The 22,195-nt window shown below is 45.3% G+C and overlaps 1 protein-coding gene across 8 annotated transcripts in view; it reads left to right on the top strand.

Annotated features, from left to right (window-relative positions):
• Nucleotides 1-22,195, top strand: part of NWD1 (NACHT and WD repeat domain containing 1) — a 63,755-nt gene extending 41,560 nt beyond the window's left edge. For 7 of the 8 annotated variants that reach the window (XM_037818554.1, XM_037818553.1, XM_037818557.1 and 4 more), the window contains 8 exons: nt 3,044-3,252; nt 5,311-5,583; nt 6,987-7,077; nt 9,646-9,800; nt 12,005-12,281; nt 14,463-15,013; nt 17,495-17,600; nt 18,863-22,195. In XM_037818554.1, coding sequence (XP_037674482.1) covers nt 3,044-3,252; nt 5,311-5,583; nt 6,987-7,077; nt 9,646-9,800; nt 12,005-12,281; nt 14,463-15,013; nt 17,495-17,600; nt 18,863-19,158 — 1,958 coding nt within the window. In that variant the 3' untranslated portion in view covers nt 19,159-22,195. The remainder of the gene's footprint in view (nt 1-3,043; nt 3,253-5,310; nt 5,584-6,986; nt 7,078-9,645; nt 9,801-12,004; nt 12,282-14,462; nt 15,014-17,494; nt 17,601-18,862) is intronic. The other variant, XM_037818559.1, reaches the window with a different exon arrangement.

Here is a 22,195-nt window from a genome sequence, read left to right as displayed (position 1 = left end):
GGCTTCTCTCACTGAGCAGAATGTGTTTGAAATGTATTCATGTTGTTATCAACAGTTTGTTCTTTTCATGGCTGAGAACTATCCCATTGTCTGGGTTGACCACAGTTTGTTTAAACATTGGCAGTTGATGGATATTCACGTTATTCAACATTTGGCTACTACGAATCATGCTGCTTTGATCCAGCAAACCTTTGAATTTATAGCATTTAAATACAGCAAAAAAAATTCCATTGTTCCCAAGAGAGCATGTTCCAGAACTTATTAAACTATTGTTTATTCTTTTTTGGATATTTAGACTATTTCTAGTTCCCTGCTATTATGGATAATGTTAGAATGGACATCTTTTTATGCTGAATCAATATTTTTTCCTTCCGTTAAATGTTTCTCATGAGTTGGAGAGTTCAGACGTGGCTGAGGGTTTTCAGAAGGGCCATCGTATTGTTTTCCAAATGTGCTATGGCAGAATAAAATGCCCCCCAAAGCTCCCCATGGATCTGATCCATATTTGTATTTTATGTATGTGTGTGAGCCATTTGTTTGTGAGCTGAGCCCACTTACCAGAGGTGATCTTGATTTATTTATTGTTTTGTAAGAGGCAACAAACTGTTATTTTTTGTAGTCAGAAAAAACTCAGTAATCAATTCACTGAAAAAAAAAAAAACACATAAAAGAAAGGATCATAGGTGTATATCATGTGGAAAGTGAAAGCGTCCCATCACGAAGTGGAATCCTGGAGCTGGCTCAGACTGTCTCCTGAGAGACGATTGTGAAATTTTCCGGAATTTCACGAGCTGGCTGGCAAACGTGCACATTATGAAAAATTAAATTATAGCAACTTACAGTTAAAGAGTCATCTTAAAACAAAAGTAATAACAAATTAAATTAAAACTACCATCATTTAAAATAAATATGAAAACAAAAGTAATAAACCAAAGTTTAAAAATAAAATGATTGTATTTATTATTTTGAATGTGAAAATTATCTTACCATACTTTACTATTCTCTATGCCCTTGACCGTTGTACCTGATGGGTGGAAATAGTGAGTTATTGAGTGTCTCTTCTCCATTCCATACTCAGGGACATCTTGTTGGCAGCTAGAAATTGTCCGTATGGGAGTATTTACACTGGGGCAATTGGCAAAAGCTATAAATCAAGGGTTTCCCACATTCCACATTAGATTTTTGCAAACTGTTTTTTCAATTAACACCATACATTTCATCACTTTCCATATCACGTCTGTATTCCTAATTCATTTTAACAGGGTTATCATATTCTATTTGTAGGGTCTTATGGTAAAGCATTATTATTAATTAAAATGTTGGTTGAAAAACACCCTAAATCACTCATGCACAAACAAAAATAGCCACCACGCACAATCCTGCCAGCCTTTGAATTGTGCAGAAAGAAATCTCTTTTCCTTATCGACATCCCATCCTCCATTCTCAACCCTGGAAGGAACGGTGACAACAGTTTATTGTGCGCCATTACCAGCTTTCTCCTAGACTCACACACTATCTCAGCATAGAGTCATCTACTTGTTGTTGTCAAAAACCAGGTCACGCCAGTTCACATACTAGATGGGCAGCAGGCCCTTGCCATGGAGCAACATATCGTGAAAGCTGAACACTGGGCTCTGAGTTCGAATCCCGGCTCCACTATTTATTAATCGTGTGGTCTTGAACACAGCCTGGCTGTGTTCTAGTTTCCACCCCTAGACGATGGGATAATAACACCCTCTTGACTTGGTGTGAGGGTTAACGGAGTTTAGTGCACGGAGGACACCAACAGCTAGGCTGGCACGTGGAAAACATTAAGGAAGTATCAGCTCTTATAATAATTGTTATTATAACAGTCAGGTTGGTGGATTTATGCATCCATCTTACTATTTTTAATGCCTGCATAAAGTTTTCTGTTTCATTTAACCAATTCCCTTTTCATAGATATTTAGGTTGAGTGCAATTGTCTTTTGCTGATGCAAACTATACTGCAATTAAAATTCTTGTATGTCTTTACATACTTATGCTATTATTTCTGTAAAACACATTCCTAGAAGTGGGATTTCTGAGTCAGATCATAGGTGTGTTTTTCCTTTTCCCCCTTTCCCTAACTTTTTATTTTGAAATAATTTTAGACTCACAAAAATAGTACAGGAATTTTCCCATGAACCCCTTATCCAGCTCCCCTGAATGGTAACATTTTACATAAACTATAGTACAGATCAAAACCAGATATTGCACATTTTAACTTTTTATAAATGTTACCAAATTACTTTTAAAAAGTTACAACTAGGGTCCCATAAGCAAGGTCTTAGAGTCACAGATTCCTTGTATCTTTGTCAGTGATCAAATGAGCAGTTTTTAAAATTTTGCCAATATGATGGTTTATTTTGCATTCTTGTGATTAGAAATGGAGTCAAGCATCATGTTAAAATGCTTATTTTTCACCTGTATGCTGTCTGTAAATTTCCTGTTTATACTCTTTGTCTAATTTTTGAGTAAGTTAATTGCATTTTTCTTGCTGAATCGAAAGAACTCTTTATCAAGGAGAGTCTCCATTTGTCTGTTCCATGTTGCAACTATTTTCTTCCAAGCTCTTATGTGCCTTTCAACTACATATTATCTTCCTGAAGTTTTACATTTTTGTGTAATCAAAGTAGTCTACTTTTCGTCTTTATAGTTTCCAAGATTCTTAGAAAAGCCCTATCCAAGACTATGAAACCGCCTATAATTTTTCTAGAACTTTACCTTGTTTTTCACTTGTTTATTCATTTCAAACACTAAGGAGTGGACCCCAAACTTTTATAAATTTCAATTATCTCTGTTTATTACAGATGCAACATCCAGGGCCACTGATTTAATCTCAGCCAATTGTCATGCTTTTAATTTAGTTTTGCCACATAACATTATTGTTTTTTTTAATTGAATAGGTTGAATCTGTCCACCTTTTCTCAGGTAAATTATGATATTTCCAAGACAACAGGAGTTCTGGTAGTTGGAAGGTCAGAATTTCCCCAGCTAATATCCTCTCCCCAACCTGTCGCAGGAGAGGTGAGGTGCGTGAAAGTGTTCGCCGAAGGCACGCTGGCCGTCTCCTCCTCGAAGGACCACACCCTGCGGCTGTGGAACTTGCTCTCCGGCCAGGAGAAAGTCACCATTTGGGATGGAGGCTCCAAAGATCCCCCCGAGCCCCAGTTCTGGAACCTCCACGTGGATGAAATGAGCAAGGTCGTGTATTCGGCATCTGGCACAAAGGTAACAAACAGTGTTTGTGAAAGAAAGCTGAGCCATGAGCATCAGAGGTAGAGCAGCCTGCTTCCAGAAGAAGGGGCTCCCTTTTGGGGGGTGTGCAAATAGGGGTGCACCACCACTCAAGAGGGTGCTGTGAGGGGTTTCAGACTTCATAGCTGCATTTGATGATCCCAAAAGTTCTTTTCTGATCTGAAGATCTGAGACCTTGCATCTTTTCTAAAATGCAAGTGCTAGGAATTTTCCTCTGCATACTGCTTTGCCTGCATCCCACAAATTTTGATATGCTACACTTTTGTCTCCATTCAGTTCAAAATACTCTTGCATTTCCCTTTTGATTCTTCTTTGATCCCTGGGTTATGTAGAAGTACGCTGTTAGTTTCCAAATATTTGGAGGGCTCCCAGAGAGCTTTCTGTTGTGTTTTTCCACCCTAATTTAATTTCACTTGTGTGATTTGATTTTAATCCTTTCAAAAGTATCAGGAATTGTTTTATGGCCAAAAATGTGGGTTCAGCTCCTGGTGCATCTGAAAACAGTGTCTATTTCTTTCACATTAGTCCTTGTTGTCAATCAAAATCCTATGATTTGATAGTTTTATGAATGGAGACCCACGATAACATAGCAAGTAAGAACTTAGCAACTAAGTTCGAGAAAAAATTTGTCTTTATGTCTCAGTTGAGTTCCTTTAGAGTTGAGTGGCCTTAGGTATGTCACATGCCATTTTAATTCTCGGAGTGTCAGTCCCTCCTCTGCCAGATGAGAAACTGCCTGCAAATAATTGGGAGCTACTAATTATTATTATATTATATTAACATCAGTAATATTGGTAGCTTAGCACTTGTGCCGTTCAATATTAGAGTCCCAGGTGGCTACTGAGCATTTGAAATGTGGCTGTTTCAAATTCTCATGAGCTGTCAGTGTACAATACACACAGACTTTAAAGATTCAGCATGATAAGAATAATATAAAATGCCTCAATAATAATTTTTATATAAATGGTATCTTGAAATAATATTTTGGATACATTGGGCTAAATAAACTATACATTAAAATTGATTTCACCTGTTTCGTTTTACCTTCATTAAGGCAGCTAATAGAAAAATTTAAATAGCATGTGCTTGCGTTCTTGTGTTATATTGTTATTGAACAGTGCAGGCTTAAATATTAGAGAGGATTGATTTCAAAGTTGATTAAAAATTATCATTGTCGGCAGCAAAAAATTTGGACAAGCAGTAAAGTGTAAAGAAACAGTATCAGAGAGAATCACTGTTAGCTTTTATGTGATTTTACTTAATGTGGAGTGTGTGTGTGTTTTTGTGCATGTGTGTATATTTTAAAAATCGGTATAAAACTATATATGCAGTTTTAAAGCTATTTACCCATTAATGTGTCATGAGATTTTTCCCATAACCTTAAACGTTCTTCACAAACAGTGTGCTTAGTGATTTCAGAAGATTCCATCGTGTGGCTCCACCATAGTCTATTTAACGAATCCCTTTTTGTTGGACATATAGATTGTTTCCAGTTCTTTGCTCTTTCAAATAACTGAGAAAACTCTCCTTATGTATAATCTTTGTGTTTCTCTCCTAATCCCTTTAGTGTAAGTCCCACTAAATGTTTACTATTTGGATGTCATTGTCAATAAAATAATATTTTCCTGGGGTTAAACATGAAACTTCTTTAATCAATATTCTCTTGAAATAAACATATGTTTTAATGCCAACTATTTTTTTCCTATTTTATAACTTTTTATTTTAGGATAATTTTAGATTTACAGAAAAATTATAAAGATATCATCCTTTGTTCAGGGTATGTTCATCAAATCTAAAATAATTACTGTCAACAAAACCCCAGACTTTACTCAATTTCACCAGTTTTTCCATGGAGATCCTTTTTCTGTTTCAGGATCCAATGCTGGAAACCACTTTGTTTTTTTAAACTAGCAGAATGTTGAAAACTAAATGCAGAAACTATTTTTTTAAAAAGGGCTTGCGATCGACCCTGGGAAAATGGCACTCTAGGTCTCCCATGGAGATGTCTCTCCCTCTTCATCATCGCTTTAGGTCAGCGCTTGGAATCTGGACACGGCGGAGCTCATTTTCCGCATCCTGGGGGACGCCTCCCGCCCCTGGGTGGGCATGGCTGTGCTTGCCCCCCCAGCCGGGCTGCTGCTGGTGTCCACGGATGGGGTGGTCAGTCTGTGGAGCTCAGCCACGGGGGAGCTGCAGGGGAAGCACTGTTTGTCCAGCATCAAAGATGAAACCCCCACCTGCGGGGTCGCTGTCCAGAAACAAGGAAAGATAGTGACCGGGTTCAGCAATGGCTCCGTCTCTTTGGTAAGTAAGTTAACGGAATATGAGCGTTGTCTCAGCTCTCAAGTGCTCGATGATCTAAAAGGTGGGAGAAATCATCTCGCCTTGGATCATTTTACAAAAGACATTTGGCTTCTTAACTCTAGGGATTTGTAATCCAGGGCAGTTCAGGAATCGTCTATTAGTGTCCCCTGGGGGCAGACACCACGCTAACCATGGAAGGAACCTTAGAAATACGAGAGCCCAACTCTACCCACAAAGAGTTCACAACCTAGGGAGATAGTTATAGATGACAGGGGATGGATGGATAGATAGATGGATGGATTTATAGGTGGATAAATGGGTGGAGAGAGATGATAGGTGATGGGTGATGGATAGATGGATAGATGGATGGATGGATGGATACATGGATAAATGGATGAATGGATGGGTGGGTGGGTGGGTAGATGGTTGGATGGATGGATGGATGGATGGGGGATGATAGATAGATAGATAGATAGATAGATAGATGATTGATAGGTACATAAATAGAAGGAAAGAGATAGCTGATAGGTGATGGATGGATAGATGGATGGATAGTTGGATAGGTGGATAAATGGATGGATGGGTGGGTGGGTGGATAGATGGATGGGGGATAGATGAATGGATTTATAGGTGCATAAATGGATGGAGAGAGAGATAGTTGACAGGTGATGGATGGATGGAGGATGGATGGATGGATGAATGGATGGATGGAAGGATTGATAGATGGATAAATGATTGAATGGATGGGTGGGTGGGTGGTTAGATAGATGGATGGGTGAACAGATGGATGGATTTATAGGTGGATAACAGATGGATAGATAGGTAGATAGATGGATTGATAGATGATAAATGGGTGAACTAATAGATAGATAGATAGATGAAATGATATGGTAAATGTGACAAAATGTTAAAGTTGGTGGATCTGGGCATCTGGGTGGAGATATGTTGGAGTTCTCTGTCTGGGGTTTGTATTATTTTTACAACTGTCTTGTCAGCTTGAAAGAATTGAAAAAAATTGAAAAGTTTTTTTAAAAAGAAAGAAATGGGAGCCCAGCAGTGCCTTCCCCTGGCTCCAACCTATGCGTCTACCTTATTTGAGATCTCTTCTCTGGAGGAGAGAACCCATGCCGGAATCTTCTCCAGGTCCCTGCACGGTTGCAACAATAACGACATCGGCAGTAATAATAATGCAGCCACTGTGGGTGTGCTGAATACGTTCGGCACCCTTGTTAGCCAGCAGTCGCCTGGGAGGTGGGTCCTGGTACCGTTTCCCATTTAATGGGTGAAAAAATCGAGGCACTGAGGGGTTCCCAGAGCCGGTGAGGGGCAGAACTGAGCTTGGGATCCAAACTCGTCACCCTTACCCCCGCGGCTGTGCATGACACGTGTCCTCGTCTCTGCAGGTTTCCTCTGACAGAGATGCCCTGCTGGAGAAGCTTCCGGAAGCTGTGGGGATCCTGGTGGTCTCTGAAGACGAGTCCCTTCTGGCTGCAGGTAGCGTGTGGCTCTCCATCAGGAGTGTCGAGGCTCGGGTCACGATTTGGTGGACATGGGGAGGGACCACAGCTGGCAAATCTTCCATTGTGTTTCCAAAGGAATTTTAGGCAGCTTGGGCAGGTGTAAAATGCAGCCTGGAAACAGGAATGAAAGAAGAAAGGAAAACAGAGGTGGAGGCACAAAATAGTTTGGGGGTTGAGTTCGACATCATCAAAGGCCATGGTGACCTAGAAAATTGGCAGGGTCAGGCTTCTAGTGGGGGGCTTTCCAGAAGCCAACGATGAAAAGGAGACTTGACGAGTTTTGCCATTTAGTTTTGGGGAGTGAGAACCAATTTGTTGCTTGGCTGAGGTCAGGCCAGGGTTTCCTCCAAGGGTCGTTCCGAGGACGCTAAATAGAATTATAGGTTTGGAGTCCCCGAAACCACCTTCCGTTTCAGCAATTTGCTAGAAGGATTCACAGAACTCAGCCGAGTGGACATACTCGTGACTATGGTTCGTTGCAGAGAAAGGACACAGATTAGAATCAGCCCAGGAGGGAGGTACCTGGGGCGGGATCCAAGAGAAACTGGGAAATGAGACGCCCTAAGGACTCAGGTGACCTCCCAGAGCCTGGCAAGGGCCGGGCGCTTCTTTGGGACGCGCAGGGTGTGGACAACCCAAGCCTGCTGTGTTAATCCTTTAGTGCACACAAATGTCATACGGGGATCCTCGAACAGGAGATATTTTGATGTATCTCACTGAGAATTTTCCACAATTTCCTTTCATGGGAGCTCTGTACCGTAGCACAAAAGTGATTCCACGGTGGGAGTGGAGAGACGATACAGGAGCTCTCAGCACCCAGCTTCCCGCTGACCTGACTTGGCTCAGGAATTGTCACCATCCACTAAACTAAGGGGCACAGCTCCTCGTCTCTCACGACAAACCCTCCGTACAGGAGCTGGTGTTGTAGTAATCATAGCTTATTCTTAGTTGCTGAGAATTTGTCACCTGCCATTCTAAGCCCTTTACAGGTGTTAACAGATTTGCTCCCCAACGCTCTCCCCAAGAGGTGGGCACTTTCATTATTCTCATTTTACAGGGGAGGAATCTGAGGCCCAGAGAAGTTAGGTAACTTACTTGAGGACACACAGCTGTAAGCGAAGGAACCAGGATTTGCACCGACGGTCAGCACCCTCAAACAAAAGTTGGTCCTGCATCAGAATAGCTGTTTATTTACCGATATTCTCTTATTTCTCAACACCTGGAAAAACTGATGGTATACCAGTCTTGGAAGCAGTGATTACCCCTGAAAGCACATGGTGGCCGTTTGAACGGAACCTACAGTAATTGAGAACTTGTTCCCAGATCTGAGTTGTTGGTGCAAATGGAAATCAATTATCCAGTGGGTCACTTGTGGTGGCCCAGGGACAGAGCTCTTTTCCTAAACTAAGACAGTAGACACACACACACACACACACACACACACACACACACACACACACACAAACACAGCCAAGTTGCTCAGTCAGCTGCTGTGGTGTGTCCCAGCAAAAAGGACTTCAGAAGCCTTGCATCATCTGACGCTTGTCCACCTCCCGCCCTCCTTGGGGTCCTTGCAATGAAATATTCATCCAGAACACGTGTAGAACGCAAGCCAGTGATACCCCCGGATAAAACAGAGGGCTCCCAGTTAAATCTGAATTTCAGAAAAATGACAAATCAGTTTTTAGTATAAGTATATCCCATGCAGTCTTTGGGACATACTTATACTCCAAAATTATCCGTTGTTTATCTGAAACTCAAATTTAATGGGATGTTCTGGGTTTGTTTGTTTTTTCCTTCTAAATCTGGCTATTGTTTCTCTCCCTCCATTGCCCCTCCTTCTCTCTGCTGCAGCCACACACTTCTCCCTGTAGCTCTCTCTGACACACCCAGGCATACCCACCCCCGGTCTTCTGTGCCGTGCTGTGACAAACCACTGCACAAACAGGGTGGCTTAACCCAACAGGGATTTATTCTCCCACGGCCTGGAGACAAGGATCCGGAATGGAGGCGTCACTCGAGGGGAAACCCCTTCCTGGCCTTGTCGGGCCTCCGGTGGCTCCGGGTGTCCCTGGCTTGTGGCCGCGTCCCTCCGTCTGTGCCTCTGGCCCTGCACGGCTGTCTCCCTGCGTGTGTCATTGTCTGTCTCAGCGTCCAGTTCCCTTTGCCCTGATCCCAAAAGGTCATGATGCTTATTTACCGCCATTCATTCATTCATTTGTTCATTCATATCTTCAAAACATATTTACTCAGTGCTCAGCTTCGTGCTGGGATTTGGGACACGATGTTGAGCCCAAACGGGAAGCGTATCCTCTCGTAATATGAAACAAATCACTTCTCAGTTTTGTGCACAATGATTGATCGTTGCTGCCCCACTGTGGGCGACGTGGGGTGGGGACCTTGTATGTCTTGTTCGTCACATACGCCTTCTGTTGGCATGTAGTAGGTGCACACAAAACACTGTTTGTTGATCGGATTGAATTCCGCTCTCACTGCTCGAGGAGAGAGATGTCTGATGGATCTGCCATCCCTGCCATTTCAGGCTTCGGAAGATCCGTGCGGATATTCTTGGCTGACGCTCAGGGTTTCCACCGGTTCATGGCCTCGGACCTGGAGCACGAGGACACGGTGGAGACGGCCGTGTTTGGTCCTGACAACAACCTGATCGTCACAGGCTCCCGTGACACGCTCGTCCAGGTGAGGGGCCTTTCCGGGGACCTGCGGCTTCACCGCCACCTCCCGAGCGGAAAATGTGATTCTTCAGGGGCTCCTGGGGGGCTCCACAGCACAGAAACCCAGACAACGACGCAGGTAACATGGGGCAGGTGGCAGGCGGAAGTGGGGTGTCTCCCGGGACCCTGCGGCCAAGCTGGGGAGGTGAGTAAATGTCCACGAGAGGAGAAGGCATCCCCGGCCATCCTCGCCGGCCAGAACCGCTGTGACATTTATTGCAAAATTTTTTGGGTCACAGTTTTGGAGATTGGAGGTTGCAAATCAAGGTCTCCATGGGAATTGTTTTCTCCCAAAAGGACCTGGCGGCTGCAACCCCAGGGTGGCCTTGGCTTCTCTGACTCTCTCATGCGGGCGCTCGCCCTCCCTGTATCTGCTCTTCTGACTTCCACTGTTTCCCGGCTCCTGCTCCTTCCTGTGGCTCCCTCTTCCTTCCAGCTACCAGTTTCCTCCGACTTCCGGCTCCTGCTCCTTCCTGCGACTTTCTCTTCTTCCAGCTTCCGGTGTCTTCTCTCTCTAAGGCCTCCAGTAACTGGATTAAGACCCAGCCCAATTCAGTTGGCTGCAAATAACACCCCTGAGAGGTCCCATCACAGTGGGGTCACACTCGCGGCTGCAGGGTTAAGAAGGGAACTTGCCTTTTGGGGAGGGGGACATAATTCAGTCTCCCAGGCCAACCAAACCTGAAACACGGGAAGGGCCTTAGCTCTCAGGGTGCAGCAGGGAGGGGAGAGGAAAATCCCCGTTGAGCTCGAAGTTGTCGAAGCGTGTGGGAGCAGGGGGTTCTCTGACACTTTGGTTTCCAGAACTCTTTACGTTCTTAAAGATGACTGAGGACCCCAAAGAGCTTCTGGTTATGTGGGTTGTATCTACGGATCTTTATCTTCTCAACGAACTTTTGATTTTGTAATAATTTTAGATTTACTGGAGAGTTGTGAAGACAGGACAGGGAGTTCCCAAGTGCCATCCAGGGTAACCTCAGCCCATTTACTGAAATTAAGAAATTAACGTTGGAGCATACTAATAATCAAGCCACATGCTTCGTTCAGATTTTACCCATTTTCCTTCAAATATCCTTTTTCAATCCCAAGATCCAATCCTGGACCCCACCTTGCACTTCATGTGTATTGATATTCACCATATTTAAAAGCAACAATGAAGGAGATACAAAAAATACCTACTCACTAATTCATTGAAAATAACAAGAAGGCATGTTAACATGAATTGCGTGATTTGGTGCAAAAGAACTCTTTTCAAAAACAAAACAAATTCTTGAGAGGTGGGGCAGTGTTTTCACAGTTTTGCCAATCTGTCCAACATCTGGCTTAATAGAAGACAGGCAGAATCTCATATTTGATTCTGTATTCCCACTTGCACTTGACATAGCTTCTGGAAGACTCCACTGTTTACTTGTGAAAGAAAGAGAGTGAAAAAGGAAAATATGTTAGTATTGTTGGGTGTTTTCATTTGCTAAAGCTGGCAAAATGCAATAAAGCAGAAAAGGGTCGGTTTTTTCAACTGGGATTTATTAACACACAAACTCACCTTTCTGAAGCCGTGAAAATGGCCAGCTCGAGGCATCAACAGGAAGATACCTTCTTCCTGAAGACAGGCTGCTGGCATCCAGGGTCTCCTCTGCTACATGGGAAGGCACAGGCGATATTAGCTGTTCCTTCTCTCCTGGGTTTCGTTGCTTCCAGCTTCTGGCTTCCGTGGCATCCTCTCTGAGCTTCTGCAAGTTTCTCTCTTAGCTTTTGTCTTGCTCAGTTTCTCTGGCTTTGTTCTGTGTGTCTCTGTCTTTTATCCTCTCATAAAGGACCCCAATAACAGGATTAAGACCCACCCTGAATGAGGTGGATCACATCTTAAGATTCTACTCACCAAAAGGTCTTACTCTGTGTCCACACCCTAGGGAGTTGATTGCTTTAAGAACATGATCTTTTGGGGGTGCAAAGAGCTTCAAGCCATCAAATTGCATAAATCGTTTTGACTGGGAAGCCCCCAAATGTGGCTGGGGGATCCCCAGGGGTTCCCTGGAGCACACTTTGAGAACTTCTGCAGTGGATGAGCGGTGAGCTGGGGGGACAGTTAGGGGGTGGGGGAAGGTGGACACAGTATTCCTGTGCTCCAGTAGGGTGGGGAGAGAGTCAGCTGCCCCCCTCCCTCCCCAGGTGTGGAGCCTGTCGGAGCAGGGGACCCTGCTGCACGTCCTGGAAGGGGTCGGGGTGCCCGGGAGCCTGCTGGCCCGGGGCGGGGCCTTGGTGGCGTCCGCTTCCCGGCAGTCGTCATCCTTCAGAGTCTGGGATCTCACATCAGCTCGGGAGCCACAGACCCCCACCCCCTTTCCGGACCGCTCGGGCCTCACCGCGGTGTCGCACAACGGAAGCTACGTCTACTTCCCCAAAGTCGGGGACAAGAGCAAAGTCACCGTTTGGGACCTGGCGGAAGGTGTGTGAGATCTAAGGGGGGTCAAGAGTGTCGTGGGTGGGGGTATGGGTTGCAGCCCCCCTACTCCAGTCAGTGGAAAGGGTCTCCCCGGAAAACAAGCCTTGTTCCCTAAACCTCCAGCACACGGTCACTGATAACCTGGATGTGAGTCCCTGCTCAGATTTCCAGGAGCAGAGACCAAGTGATGTAGGACAGGGGCTCTCGGAGAATCGTGGGAGGGAGACAGGGCATCAGGATGGGGCAGGGGGGACGCCGGGAGGTGGCTGAGCTGGAGTCCAGCCTCCACCAGAGCCCACAGGGGCCCTGGAGCATGGAAAGCTCCCCAGAGTCATCCCACCCCAAATCAAGATGGCCAGCCTTTTGTGTCCCCCTGTATCCCATCAGCCCCTGGCTCCCAGGCACTTCTGGGCAAGGGGCTCCCTTCCCCAGGACGATCCCCGGATGTTGAGTCTGGGTGCAGGAGCTGGCAAAGCAGACCTGGGCCCATCAGCACCAGTATCTTCCATGGTCCCCACAGGGGCAGGGGTGGGTTATGGGTTACGGAAATTCCTCTTCAGTGATGAAATAGCATGGGGAAGAAATGCATTCTTGCGTTCATTCATACATTCGTTTGGCAAATGCTTTTGAGAGCCAGACTCTGGGGTTGGCCATGAACAAGTCAGATGGAGTCGCTCTTGTCTGCTAGTCGTAGCGAGGGCTGTGGAAATGGAGGTGGGGGGTGAAGGGGGTCAGCCCAAATCTGGACATGCCCGTTGTGCCCGGGTTGTCTGTGGCTGCCTTCGGGCTCCAACAGCAGAGCCTAGTAGGCTGAGATCCCGCAGCCCACAAAGCCGAGGACATTGACTCTGGCAGTTTACAGAAAACGTTTGTGAAGGAAAAATTTGGGATGAGGACCGAGAGGTCAGCAGGGACCGGGCACTTGAGACCTTGAAGACTGTGGACAGCAGTTTGTGTTCTGTTCTGAGGATGGTGTGAAGCCTTCAGAGGTGTTTAGCAGGGAGTGAGATGAAGAGATTTTTTAAATTACCTTGTTATTTTGGAATAATTTACAGAACAGTTGCAAAAGTAATACCCACCCCTGACAGAGAACTCCAACATAATACCCACTCGGGACCCAGATCTACCAAGTTATAATATTTTGCTACATTTGGGGTATCTCTCTATCATCTGTCCATCCATCCATCCATCCATCTGTGCATCCATCCATCCATCTGTGCATCCATCCATCCATACATATATCTATCCATCCATCCATCAATCCATCCATCCATCTGATCATCCATCCATCTGCCCATCCATCCATCATCCGTCCTTCCATCATCCTTCCATCCATCCATCTGCCCATCCATCCATCCATCCAACCAACCATCTATTCATCCATCCGTCAATCATCCATCATCCATCTGTCTATCCATCCATCCATCATCCATCCATCCATCTATCCATCCATCCACTATATATATATCATCTATCTTTATCATTGATTTATCTATCCATCCGTCTATCTATTCATATACCCAGCTATAATCTACCCATCCATCATATATGTCATCTGTCTATATTTTTCTATCTCTATCATCTATCTATCAATGTTTTAAACCTTTGAGAGTAGGTTCTTTACATCATATTCTCAAACACTTAATTCTTCCATGTACATTTCCTAAGAACACGGATATTCACTTACATAAGCACCTTAAGAACAGCTGTCAAGTTCAAGAATTTTAACATTGAGATAAAGCTGACAGTCTATATTCTAATTTGTTCATATGTCCCAATTATGCCCTTTTGAGTCTTTTCTTTTCCTTTGCATTTCACTGTCCTTGTCTCTAGCCGCTCTTTGTCCTTTCATTAACTGCGGGAACATATACACGACACACCCTTCCCATCTCCACCTCCCAAACACACCTTCCTGGGATCTTCATTATGGTCACCACCTCCCAATACCAGAACTTTCCATCCCCCCAAACAGAAACCCTGCACCCGTAATCCATCAACTCCCAAGATGTTGCAATTCTCCTTTTAAAAGTTCGGATCATTGCGGGGCAGGACAGCAGTGGAGTAATTTGCAGAACCCCAGCTGGAGATTATTGGTGACATGCATGCTTAAAAATCCTTAAAAATAACAAAACGCCTAAGACGTGTCTGCAGTCCATGGGTGACACAGCCTCTCGCCCCCGGCAGGCCAGGAGCAGGACACGCTGGACGCCTGCAGCGAGGTCAGGTGCCTGGAAGTGGCCGAGCAGGCCAAGCTGCTCTTCACTGGCCTCGCGTCGGGCATCGTCCTCGTGTTTCCCCTGAACTCCCGGCAGGACGTACTCTGCATCCCCCCGCCCGAGGCCCGCCGGGCCGTCAACTGCATGTCCCTGAGCAAGGACGAAGGGCGCCTGGCCGTCGCCTACGACAACGCCATCCTGGTGCTGGACGTCGGGCCCGGGGACTCGGGCCCCACCATCGACGGGCCGACGTACACCTTCTATACGCAGCTGCCCGAGACCGTCTGCAGCGTGGCCGTGCTGGCCGACTACCGCGTGGTCTACGGCATGACCAACGGCGACCTCTTCCTCTACGAGTGTGCCAAGTCCAAGGTGTTCCCTCTGGAGGCCCACGGGAGCCGTGTCACCTGTGTGGAGGTGAGCCACCAGGAGCAGCTGGCGGTGAGCGTGTCCGAGGAAGCCCTGGTATGCCTCTGGGACCTGCAGGTGTGCAAGTGGAAGTTCGAGTTGAGCTACACGGTGCGTGGCCCACCTCCCCATTTTTTTTTTTTAATGCATGTCTTAATTTTATTACTCATCTACCCATACGCTGGATAAAGGGAGTGTCAGTCACAAGGTTTTTATAATAACACTGTCATACAATAAAAGCTATGTCGTTATACAATCATTATCAGTGATCGAGGCTGCTGGGTTACAGTTCAACAATTTCAGGTATTCCCTTCTAGCTACTCTAATACACTGGAAACTAAAAAGAAATACCTATATAATGAGTCAGTAGTCATAATCATTTGTTAGATCCTAACTTCTCCATGACAACTCCTCCCTCTCATTTGTTCATTTTCTCAGTCTTCAGGGATATCCAGGTGATGGCCATTCTAACTTCTTCATGCTGAGAAGGGGTGTCCACGTTATGGGGTACAGGAAAGAAATAGGTTGATGTTCTTGTAGAGACTGGTCCTTCTGGGTTTCAGGGCTTGTAAGGCCTAGGAACCATCTGGAGACTTTAAACTTCTGAAAAAATAAAATTAATAGGCAAAACTTTTAAAGAGTCTTAGATAAAGCCCAGGGTATTCTTTAGGGTTTTCAGGTTGGGGATTGGCATGCTGTGGCAATTAGCAATATATCTGGCTGAAACTTGCATAAGAGTAACCTCGAGTGACCTCTCGACTCTATTTGAAATCTCCCAGCCACTGAAACTTTATTTTGTCTCATTTCTCTTCCTCCCTTTCGATCAAGAAGGCATTGTCAATCCCACGATGCCAGGGCCAGGCCCATCCCAAGGACCACTGCCCACTTTTGCACTAAGTCTTGGTGCTGGAGAAGTGAGAGCAGCTCTCACTTACCCCAGTGGCCGGGGCTGGGAATGGGGCGAGGGGAGTGAGGCTTTCACCTCAGCCGTGACACTCATGTGGGCACTGAAAAACTCAGCCATCAAGATGAGCATGATTTTAATGGAATGGCTTAAAGAATCAAAATGAGTGCAAAGCACTCCATGGTGCACGGAATATCCACCCTTTAGATAACGCAGCGTCTGACCCAGCTGTGGCATGGGCGTCTTGCCTCACTCATCTCACCCTGGTTCTGTCTGTGTGCAGTTTTCCCATGAAATGGTATTTATTGCATAACCTCTGCCAGGCCCTCTTCTAGCCCTGGGGTTACTGCTGTGGTTGGGGAGGACGCTGTCCCATCTCTCGTGGCCACGGTCTGATGGGGAAAACATTCTGAGCTCTGTGAGGGTAGGGTCCTTGGCATTTTGCTCCCAGAAAGCCATCCCCAGGACAGCTCCTGACATAGCCTCAGTGCTCAATAAATATTCATGAAATTAAAATAAAGAATCAAATATAACACAAGTCAAAGAATGATAAGGCTTTTGAGAAAAAATCAGGCCAGGTAAGAGGGTAGACAGAGTCAAAGGCTGCTGTTTAAAAGGGTCAAATAAGTCTGGTGGAACAGCATACTTGGCAGAAGGAACAGTAACACCAGAGGCTCAGAGGATGGGAACCGGCAAGCCCTTTATTTACGAAGTGTCTTAGAACCCTCACTGGCCATTTTGTGAGGAGGTATTACTATCATTTTTTGGTATCAAAGTTGTTTTCAAGAGCTACTATATTTAAGCACCTTTGATCTTAAGTTACTCTGCATTGGAACCCTGCACCACTTTCTGATTTAATTTTCACAACAGTCTTGTGAAGCTGGTGTTTTTATTCCAATTTCTAAGATAGGGAACTAAGGCCAAACCTTAGGTTGCAAGACATAAACATTATTCATAAATATATAGGAAGAGGATCTTGTAACTAAAAAGAATAGAGTTACGTGTAGTTTCATCTTAAGAGAACTTGGTCCCGCCCGACACTTTTGTTCTTATGATGCTTCTATAAGATTGGGATGTAAATAGTCTTTTATCTTGTCAAGATGGGAAATTTAACCACAACAGTTAAAACTACAGACAGTTTTTAAACACACTTCTAATTTTGGAATAATTTTAGATTTACAGAAATGTTGCAAAGATAGCACAAAAAATTCCATCTACCCTTCACCCAGCTTCCCCTCAGGAAAACATCTTACGTGACTCATGTACATTTGTCAAAACTAAAGATTGACACCAAGATGATATGACTAATGAAATGATCAGCTTTATTTGGATCCCACCAGTTTTTCTTTAACTCATTTCCTTTTTCAGTTCTAGCATCCAATTCAGATTGCCATGTTGCATGTAGTACACAACTTTTCACTAAACACAATCGCAGCTAGCACTTGCAAAACTGAGAACATTGAAGAAATTAAATCCTTTAACTCCTGCTCTCTAATGCAACATGACTCTAAGCCACTCCATCAAATAAATCTCTCTGAGGTTGTGTTTCAGTCCTGGGAATATGTGTTTTCATTTGATCTGTCCTCCTTGGGGGGCTTAAAAGTCTGGCTTCCTAGACAGATGCTTGGCCTTGCTCTCTGGAGGGTCTTCCAAGATGGAATGATGATCCCATTGTCTGTTTTCAACAGAGTTCTTACTGCAGAGGTGTTCAGTGCACCTGCTTCTCCAAAGACGACAAATACGTGTACGCGGGCTTGAAGGATTGCTCCATCATCGTCTGGAGTGTGTTGGACGGTGAGTTCTTTCGCTTTGAGGGCGGGACAGACTCAGCTCTGAGGAACAAGGGCCCTGACCTGGGTCCTGGACATTGGAGGGCCCGCTCCGGCCTCCTTCAGCTGGCCATTATGCTTAGGGTCAGTATCTGCAGCCTAAGGGGGAGGGCCAACTCAGAGCCACACCCCCTCTTCCAGAACATTCTCTGGGAACCCAGAACTCCAGTACACCCTCCCCATGTGGCCTTGAGTCCACTTCAGGGCCTGCACAGTTATCCTCCAAGCATCCATCCTTCTGAGCTGGACTGTGCCCCTGGTGTGCCCTCCCCTAAGCTTGGGGGGTAGCTGAGGGGTTTGGATGTGTGGGGTTCATGCAGGTTTGTGGGTACAGGATGGAAATGGGAGAGGGAAACACCTGAGGGCTGGCTCTTCCCGTGGAGCCCCATTCCAGCACTGAACTCCAAGAGCCCATCAAAGTTCAGTCCAAACCTGCTCTTACAGGTAGTCCTGAAGGTATGTTCTTCAACAGAAGAAGACAGACAACATTTTATTTAACATTTTATTATCTTTCTTTACAGAGTTTAAATATTGTTTCTTATAGGACATGGGCTCTGACTTGTCCTCTTGCCCCAGGCCCTGCAAACGTTAGGGGCAGCCTGTTTAAGAGCAGCCACTTTGAAAAGCCTCACATCTCTTGGTCTGTTCAGTGTTATACTAAGATCATATTAAAAATGGCTCCTATTTATTGTGCACTGGGTACTGTCACTGGGTTATTTAATTCTCTCAACAGCCACTTTCTTCGTTACTCAGAGCAAAGAAGGAGGCTCTGAGAAGTTAGGGGACATGTCCAATGTCACAAACCAAGTAAATGGCTGAATGAATAAAAGGTAGAGTCGAATGTATTGTAATCAAATACATTGTAACAAGAATGCCTGGCAAGAGAGCGCAGTTCAGAGCTAAGGGCTGAGGGTTGTGGCCTTAAAAGCCCATCTTGGGCAGGTTCACAACCTCTCTTCCAACTCCTCCTCCTCTCTAAGCCAAAACCCAGGCTAAGTACTTGTCATACATGACCTCTTTAAATCTTCAAAATTTCCTTCAACAGATAGTTCTTTTCTGGTCCCCATTTTACAGATGAAGTGAGAGGGGCCCTGAGAGGTTAAATACCATCCCTGAGCAAGTAAGGGGCATTGCAGGGATTTGACCCCATGCAGCCAAGTCCAGAACGTGTGGGATTGGCTCTCCGCTTCCCAGTTTCCTAATTTGTGTCCCCCCCCCCACACACAGGCACCCTGCTGGCTGTCCAGTTTGTCCACACCGTGGTGAATAGAATCATCCCAACCTCAAATGGCTTCATCGCACCCACCAGACATGGCTATCTCATCCGTGAGCGCTTCCAGTGCCCTTCCTCAAGAACCTCACAGCAGGACCCACTCAAAAACTTCAAGAAGGCAGTGTGGATGGTCAAATGCAGGCAGAGAGAAGAGCTGGCCGCAGCGGCACCCCAAGACTCGAGGTCAGAGAGTGCCCTTGGGAATGAATCCAAACCAAACAAGCGCTCACAAGTCTGTCTGATAGTGTAGAAGTCTCCCCCCACCACCACCACCATGGGGTAGGGGCTTTTATGGGTTGGTTCATCCAATCTGGCCGAAGCAACGAGAATATATTTGCTGATGTAAATCTGGAGCCAGGGTCTTGGATTATGTCACCCAGACCCCATCACTCTCCATCTTTCTGTTTTTCTTTCTTCCTTGTTGGCTCCATTCTCAGACCTGCCACTTGCTGGGATTGTAACATGGTGGCCAACATGATGCTGGCTCCAAGTTCAGTGGAAAAGAAAGTCTTTCAGGTGCCAAGTGGCATCACACCCACCCAGAACCAACCATGGCCTCGGGGAGATTGCAGCACTTAGACTGGCCAGCTGAACCCAAGGCCCACCACTGAGGTGAGGTTGGAGCCAACACTTCCCCAACTTTGTAGATTGGGAAGAAGGGGACTGTGTCCCAGATGAAGGGGGATGGATGTGAGGCAAACCAAGCCACAGATGTGGACCACTGAGCTTTACATATGGTAAAGCACCAGGTGCTGTTGCTTGAGCCTCATCACAGCCTGTATGTTGGGGGGCAGGCAGGAGACTCTGCCCCCTTCTTAAAGATGAAGAAACCAAGCCTTGAAGAATAGCTGTGACTTGCTCAAGACCACAAGCTCAGTGTAAAAGAACTCTGAGAAAAGAAATTCAGGAGCCTTCTGCCCCAAAACTTGTCAGAGCCCCTTGCTCCAGTTTTAGTTTCAGAAGCACTATCGATTCCATGGGTGGCAGAATCAAACGGCTGCAGTGGCCAGCAAATAGGCTGGTGATCGCCATGGACGTGGTATGAGCAGCTGGGAAGGGTGAAGCCTGTGGGAACGTGAAGGTACAAACCCCCTCTTGGGTGAGCTGGGCAGTCTGCCTCCAGCCCAGGATGATGGTGAGGAAAACAGCCAGATCTCTCCGTTGTCTTAAGTGAAGCCACAACTCTAGATTTTTTTTTATATATGAAATGTTCCCATCTTAAAAAGTTGGCAATTGGCTCAGATTTATATCTCCAAACACATTGGACATCTGTGTCTCTACTTCATGAAACATCCTCATGACCCAAGCTGGAATTAAAACAACCGAAATGTCCTTCCACTCCTGCTCCCCAGCTCCCAAACCTTTACGATAATGATGCTTTTCTTTTCTGGGGGGAGGCTCTTGGAAGCAGATGGAAAAAGCCTCTGCCATCCCTGTGCCTTGCTTTTGGAGCATCTGCCTTGTGCATATTCAACTGTGGAACATTTTCCATTCCATTTAGATGTTTCTTCTTTGCCCACAGCCTTTCTTGCTTTCCACTTGCTTCTGGGGGCTTTTTCTCTAACAATAATAGACAGTCCAACCTTCAAGATGCCATTCTCTTTCCCCCATTATCCCCTTTGGATTCCAGATCGAGTCTCAGAAAAAGCAACCTTAGAACAGAGCTTTTTGAGCCAGGAGGTACCCTACTGATTGTCTTGTTCAGCCATTTCCCAAACATTAGTTCTGCCAAATGTTAGCTTCTAATTCCATTTTTAAAAACACATATTTTTAAATTCTAGCTTAGTGCAGGCTCAGGTGCATTGAGCGGCAGGTTTTCAAGTGCAGGAGATGACAAACTTGTTTTTCTGTGATTCTTCTGCCATCTCTATTTAACTAAAGAACCCACTTAGATCAAAGGGGAACCTTTGAAAGAATTGCCACAGAGGATGCTGTGAGCGAGTGGGATTCCATTGACAACTTCTGGTCTAAAACTTGTGAGTTCATCACAACAACCTCAGTGCGAATCCATTTTGCTTTGTAGGTAAACACTCATCTGAATGCAGGAAATAAATTTTTACTAATAAAAGGCTGCTCCAGATGTGTTGCTCCTACTGAGGTTTTTGCAGTGAGTTTTCATTTGAAAAGGGCTTCGGCTCCTGCGAACGTTTGAAAATCATGGGGTGTCTCACAGGAAATCTCCCAGCTGTGGCCAAGCATCTCCCTCCCCACTTTGCTCTCTTATGGCTAAAGGTGGTGACCCACTTTCTGGGGGCACGTGCCCCAGTGACTCCAGGGCCACCGAGAGAAGTAAACCAGACTCTCCAAAGTCAGCCAAAAATACAGCTCCCCACCCACCCAGTTGCAACAGCAATTAATTTATGTTAAATTCTAGAGACTTCTGATTTATTTTGTCTCAATTTCATCCTGAATGAAAATGTCCAAACCTACGGCAAAGTTGACATATTGGGACAGTGAACGCTCTCTGACCCGCCACCGAGATTAGACTGTTGCCCTTTTGCTGTCGATTTTTTGCAAAACCATTTCAGAGTGAGGGCTGGGGATAGAAGGAAACAAGGAAGGAGGTGCCCAGCTCAGGCACAAAATTCCCCAATTCCCCCCAAACTCAGTGATCAAGATAAATAACATTGTATTTTAAAAAATCAAGATGAATGCAAAAAAAAAAAAGTTCACGATGAACAAAATATCATTTTAAGTCCAGTCCCTATTTGCATAACCTTGCCGTGCTTGCCTCACCCTAACTCCAGCCCTGGTGAGGTCACCCCTAAATAATTGAGGACACATTTTTAGGACTGTCATTGTCTTATAAAACCACACATGCTTATGAAAACTAATGCTCTGAAACATCTTTTAGCTGTTTTATTTCTAATCAGGATTCAATCAAGATTTGTTCACACATTGCATTAAGTTGTTTTGTCTCTTTAGTCTCACATTCTCAAGCACAGGTCAGGGGTCAGAGGTCGGCAAACTACAGCCCGCAGACTGGCTGTCTGTTTTTGTAAATAAAGTTTTATTAGCACACAGCCACACCCATTCATTCCGTACAACCACGTCAGCGTGGAGTAGCGGTGGCAGAAAACGTACGTCCTCAAAGCTGAAAATGTTTTCTTTCTGGCTTCTTACAGAAATACAGGCCCCTGACCATAATCTTAAAGATTGAGTAGATTTCAGGTAAATATTTTTTTAACTCTTTATTTTGAAATAATTTCAAACTTACAGGACAGTTGCAGAAATAATACAAACCCCATACAGAGAACGCCAGCACACCTGCCATCCAGATACCCAGA

The sequence above is a fragment of the Choloepus didactylus genome, chromosome 25 (assembly GCF_015220235.1).
Source record: "Choloepus didactylus isolate mChoDid1 chromosome 25, mChoDid1.pri, whole genome shotgun sequence".
In the NCBI taxonomy this organism is placed as follows: Eukaryota; Metazoa; Chordata; class Mammalia; order Pilosa; family Megalonychidae; genus Choloepus; species Choloepus didactylus.
Note: the sequence above shows the minus strand (reverse complement) of the source record. Positions and strands in the feature narration are given on the sequence as shown.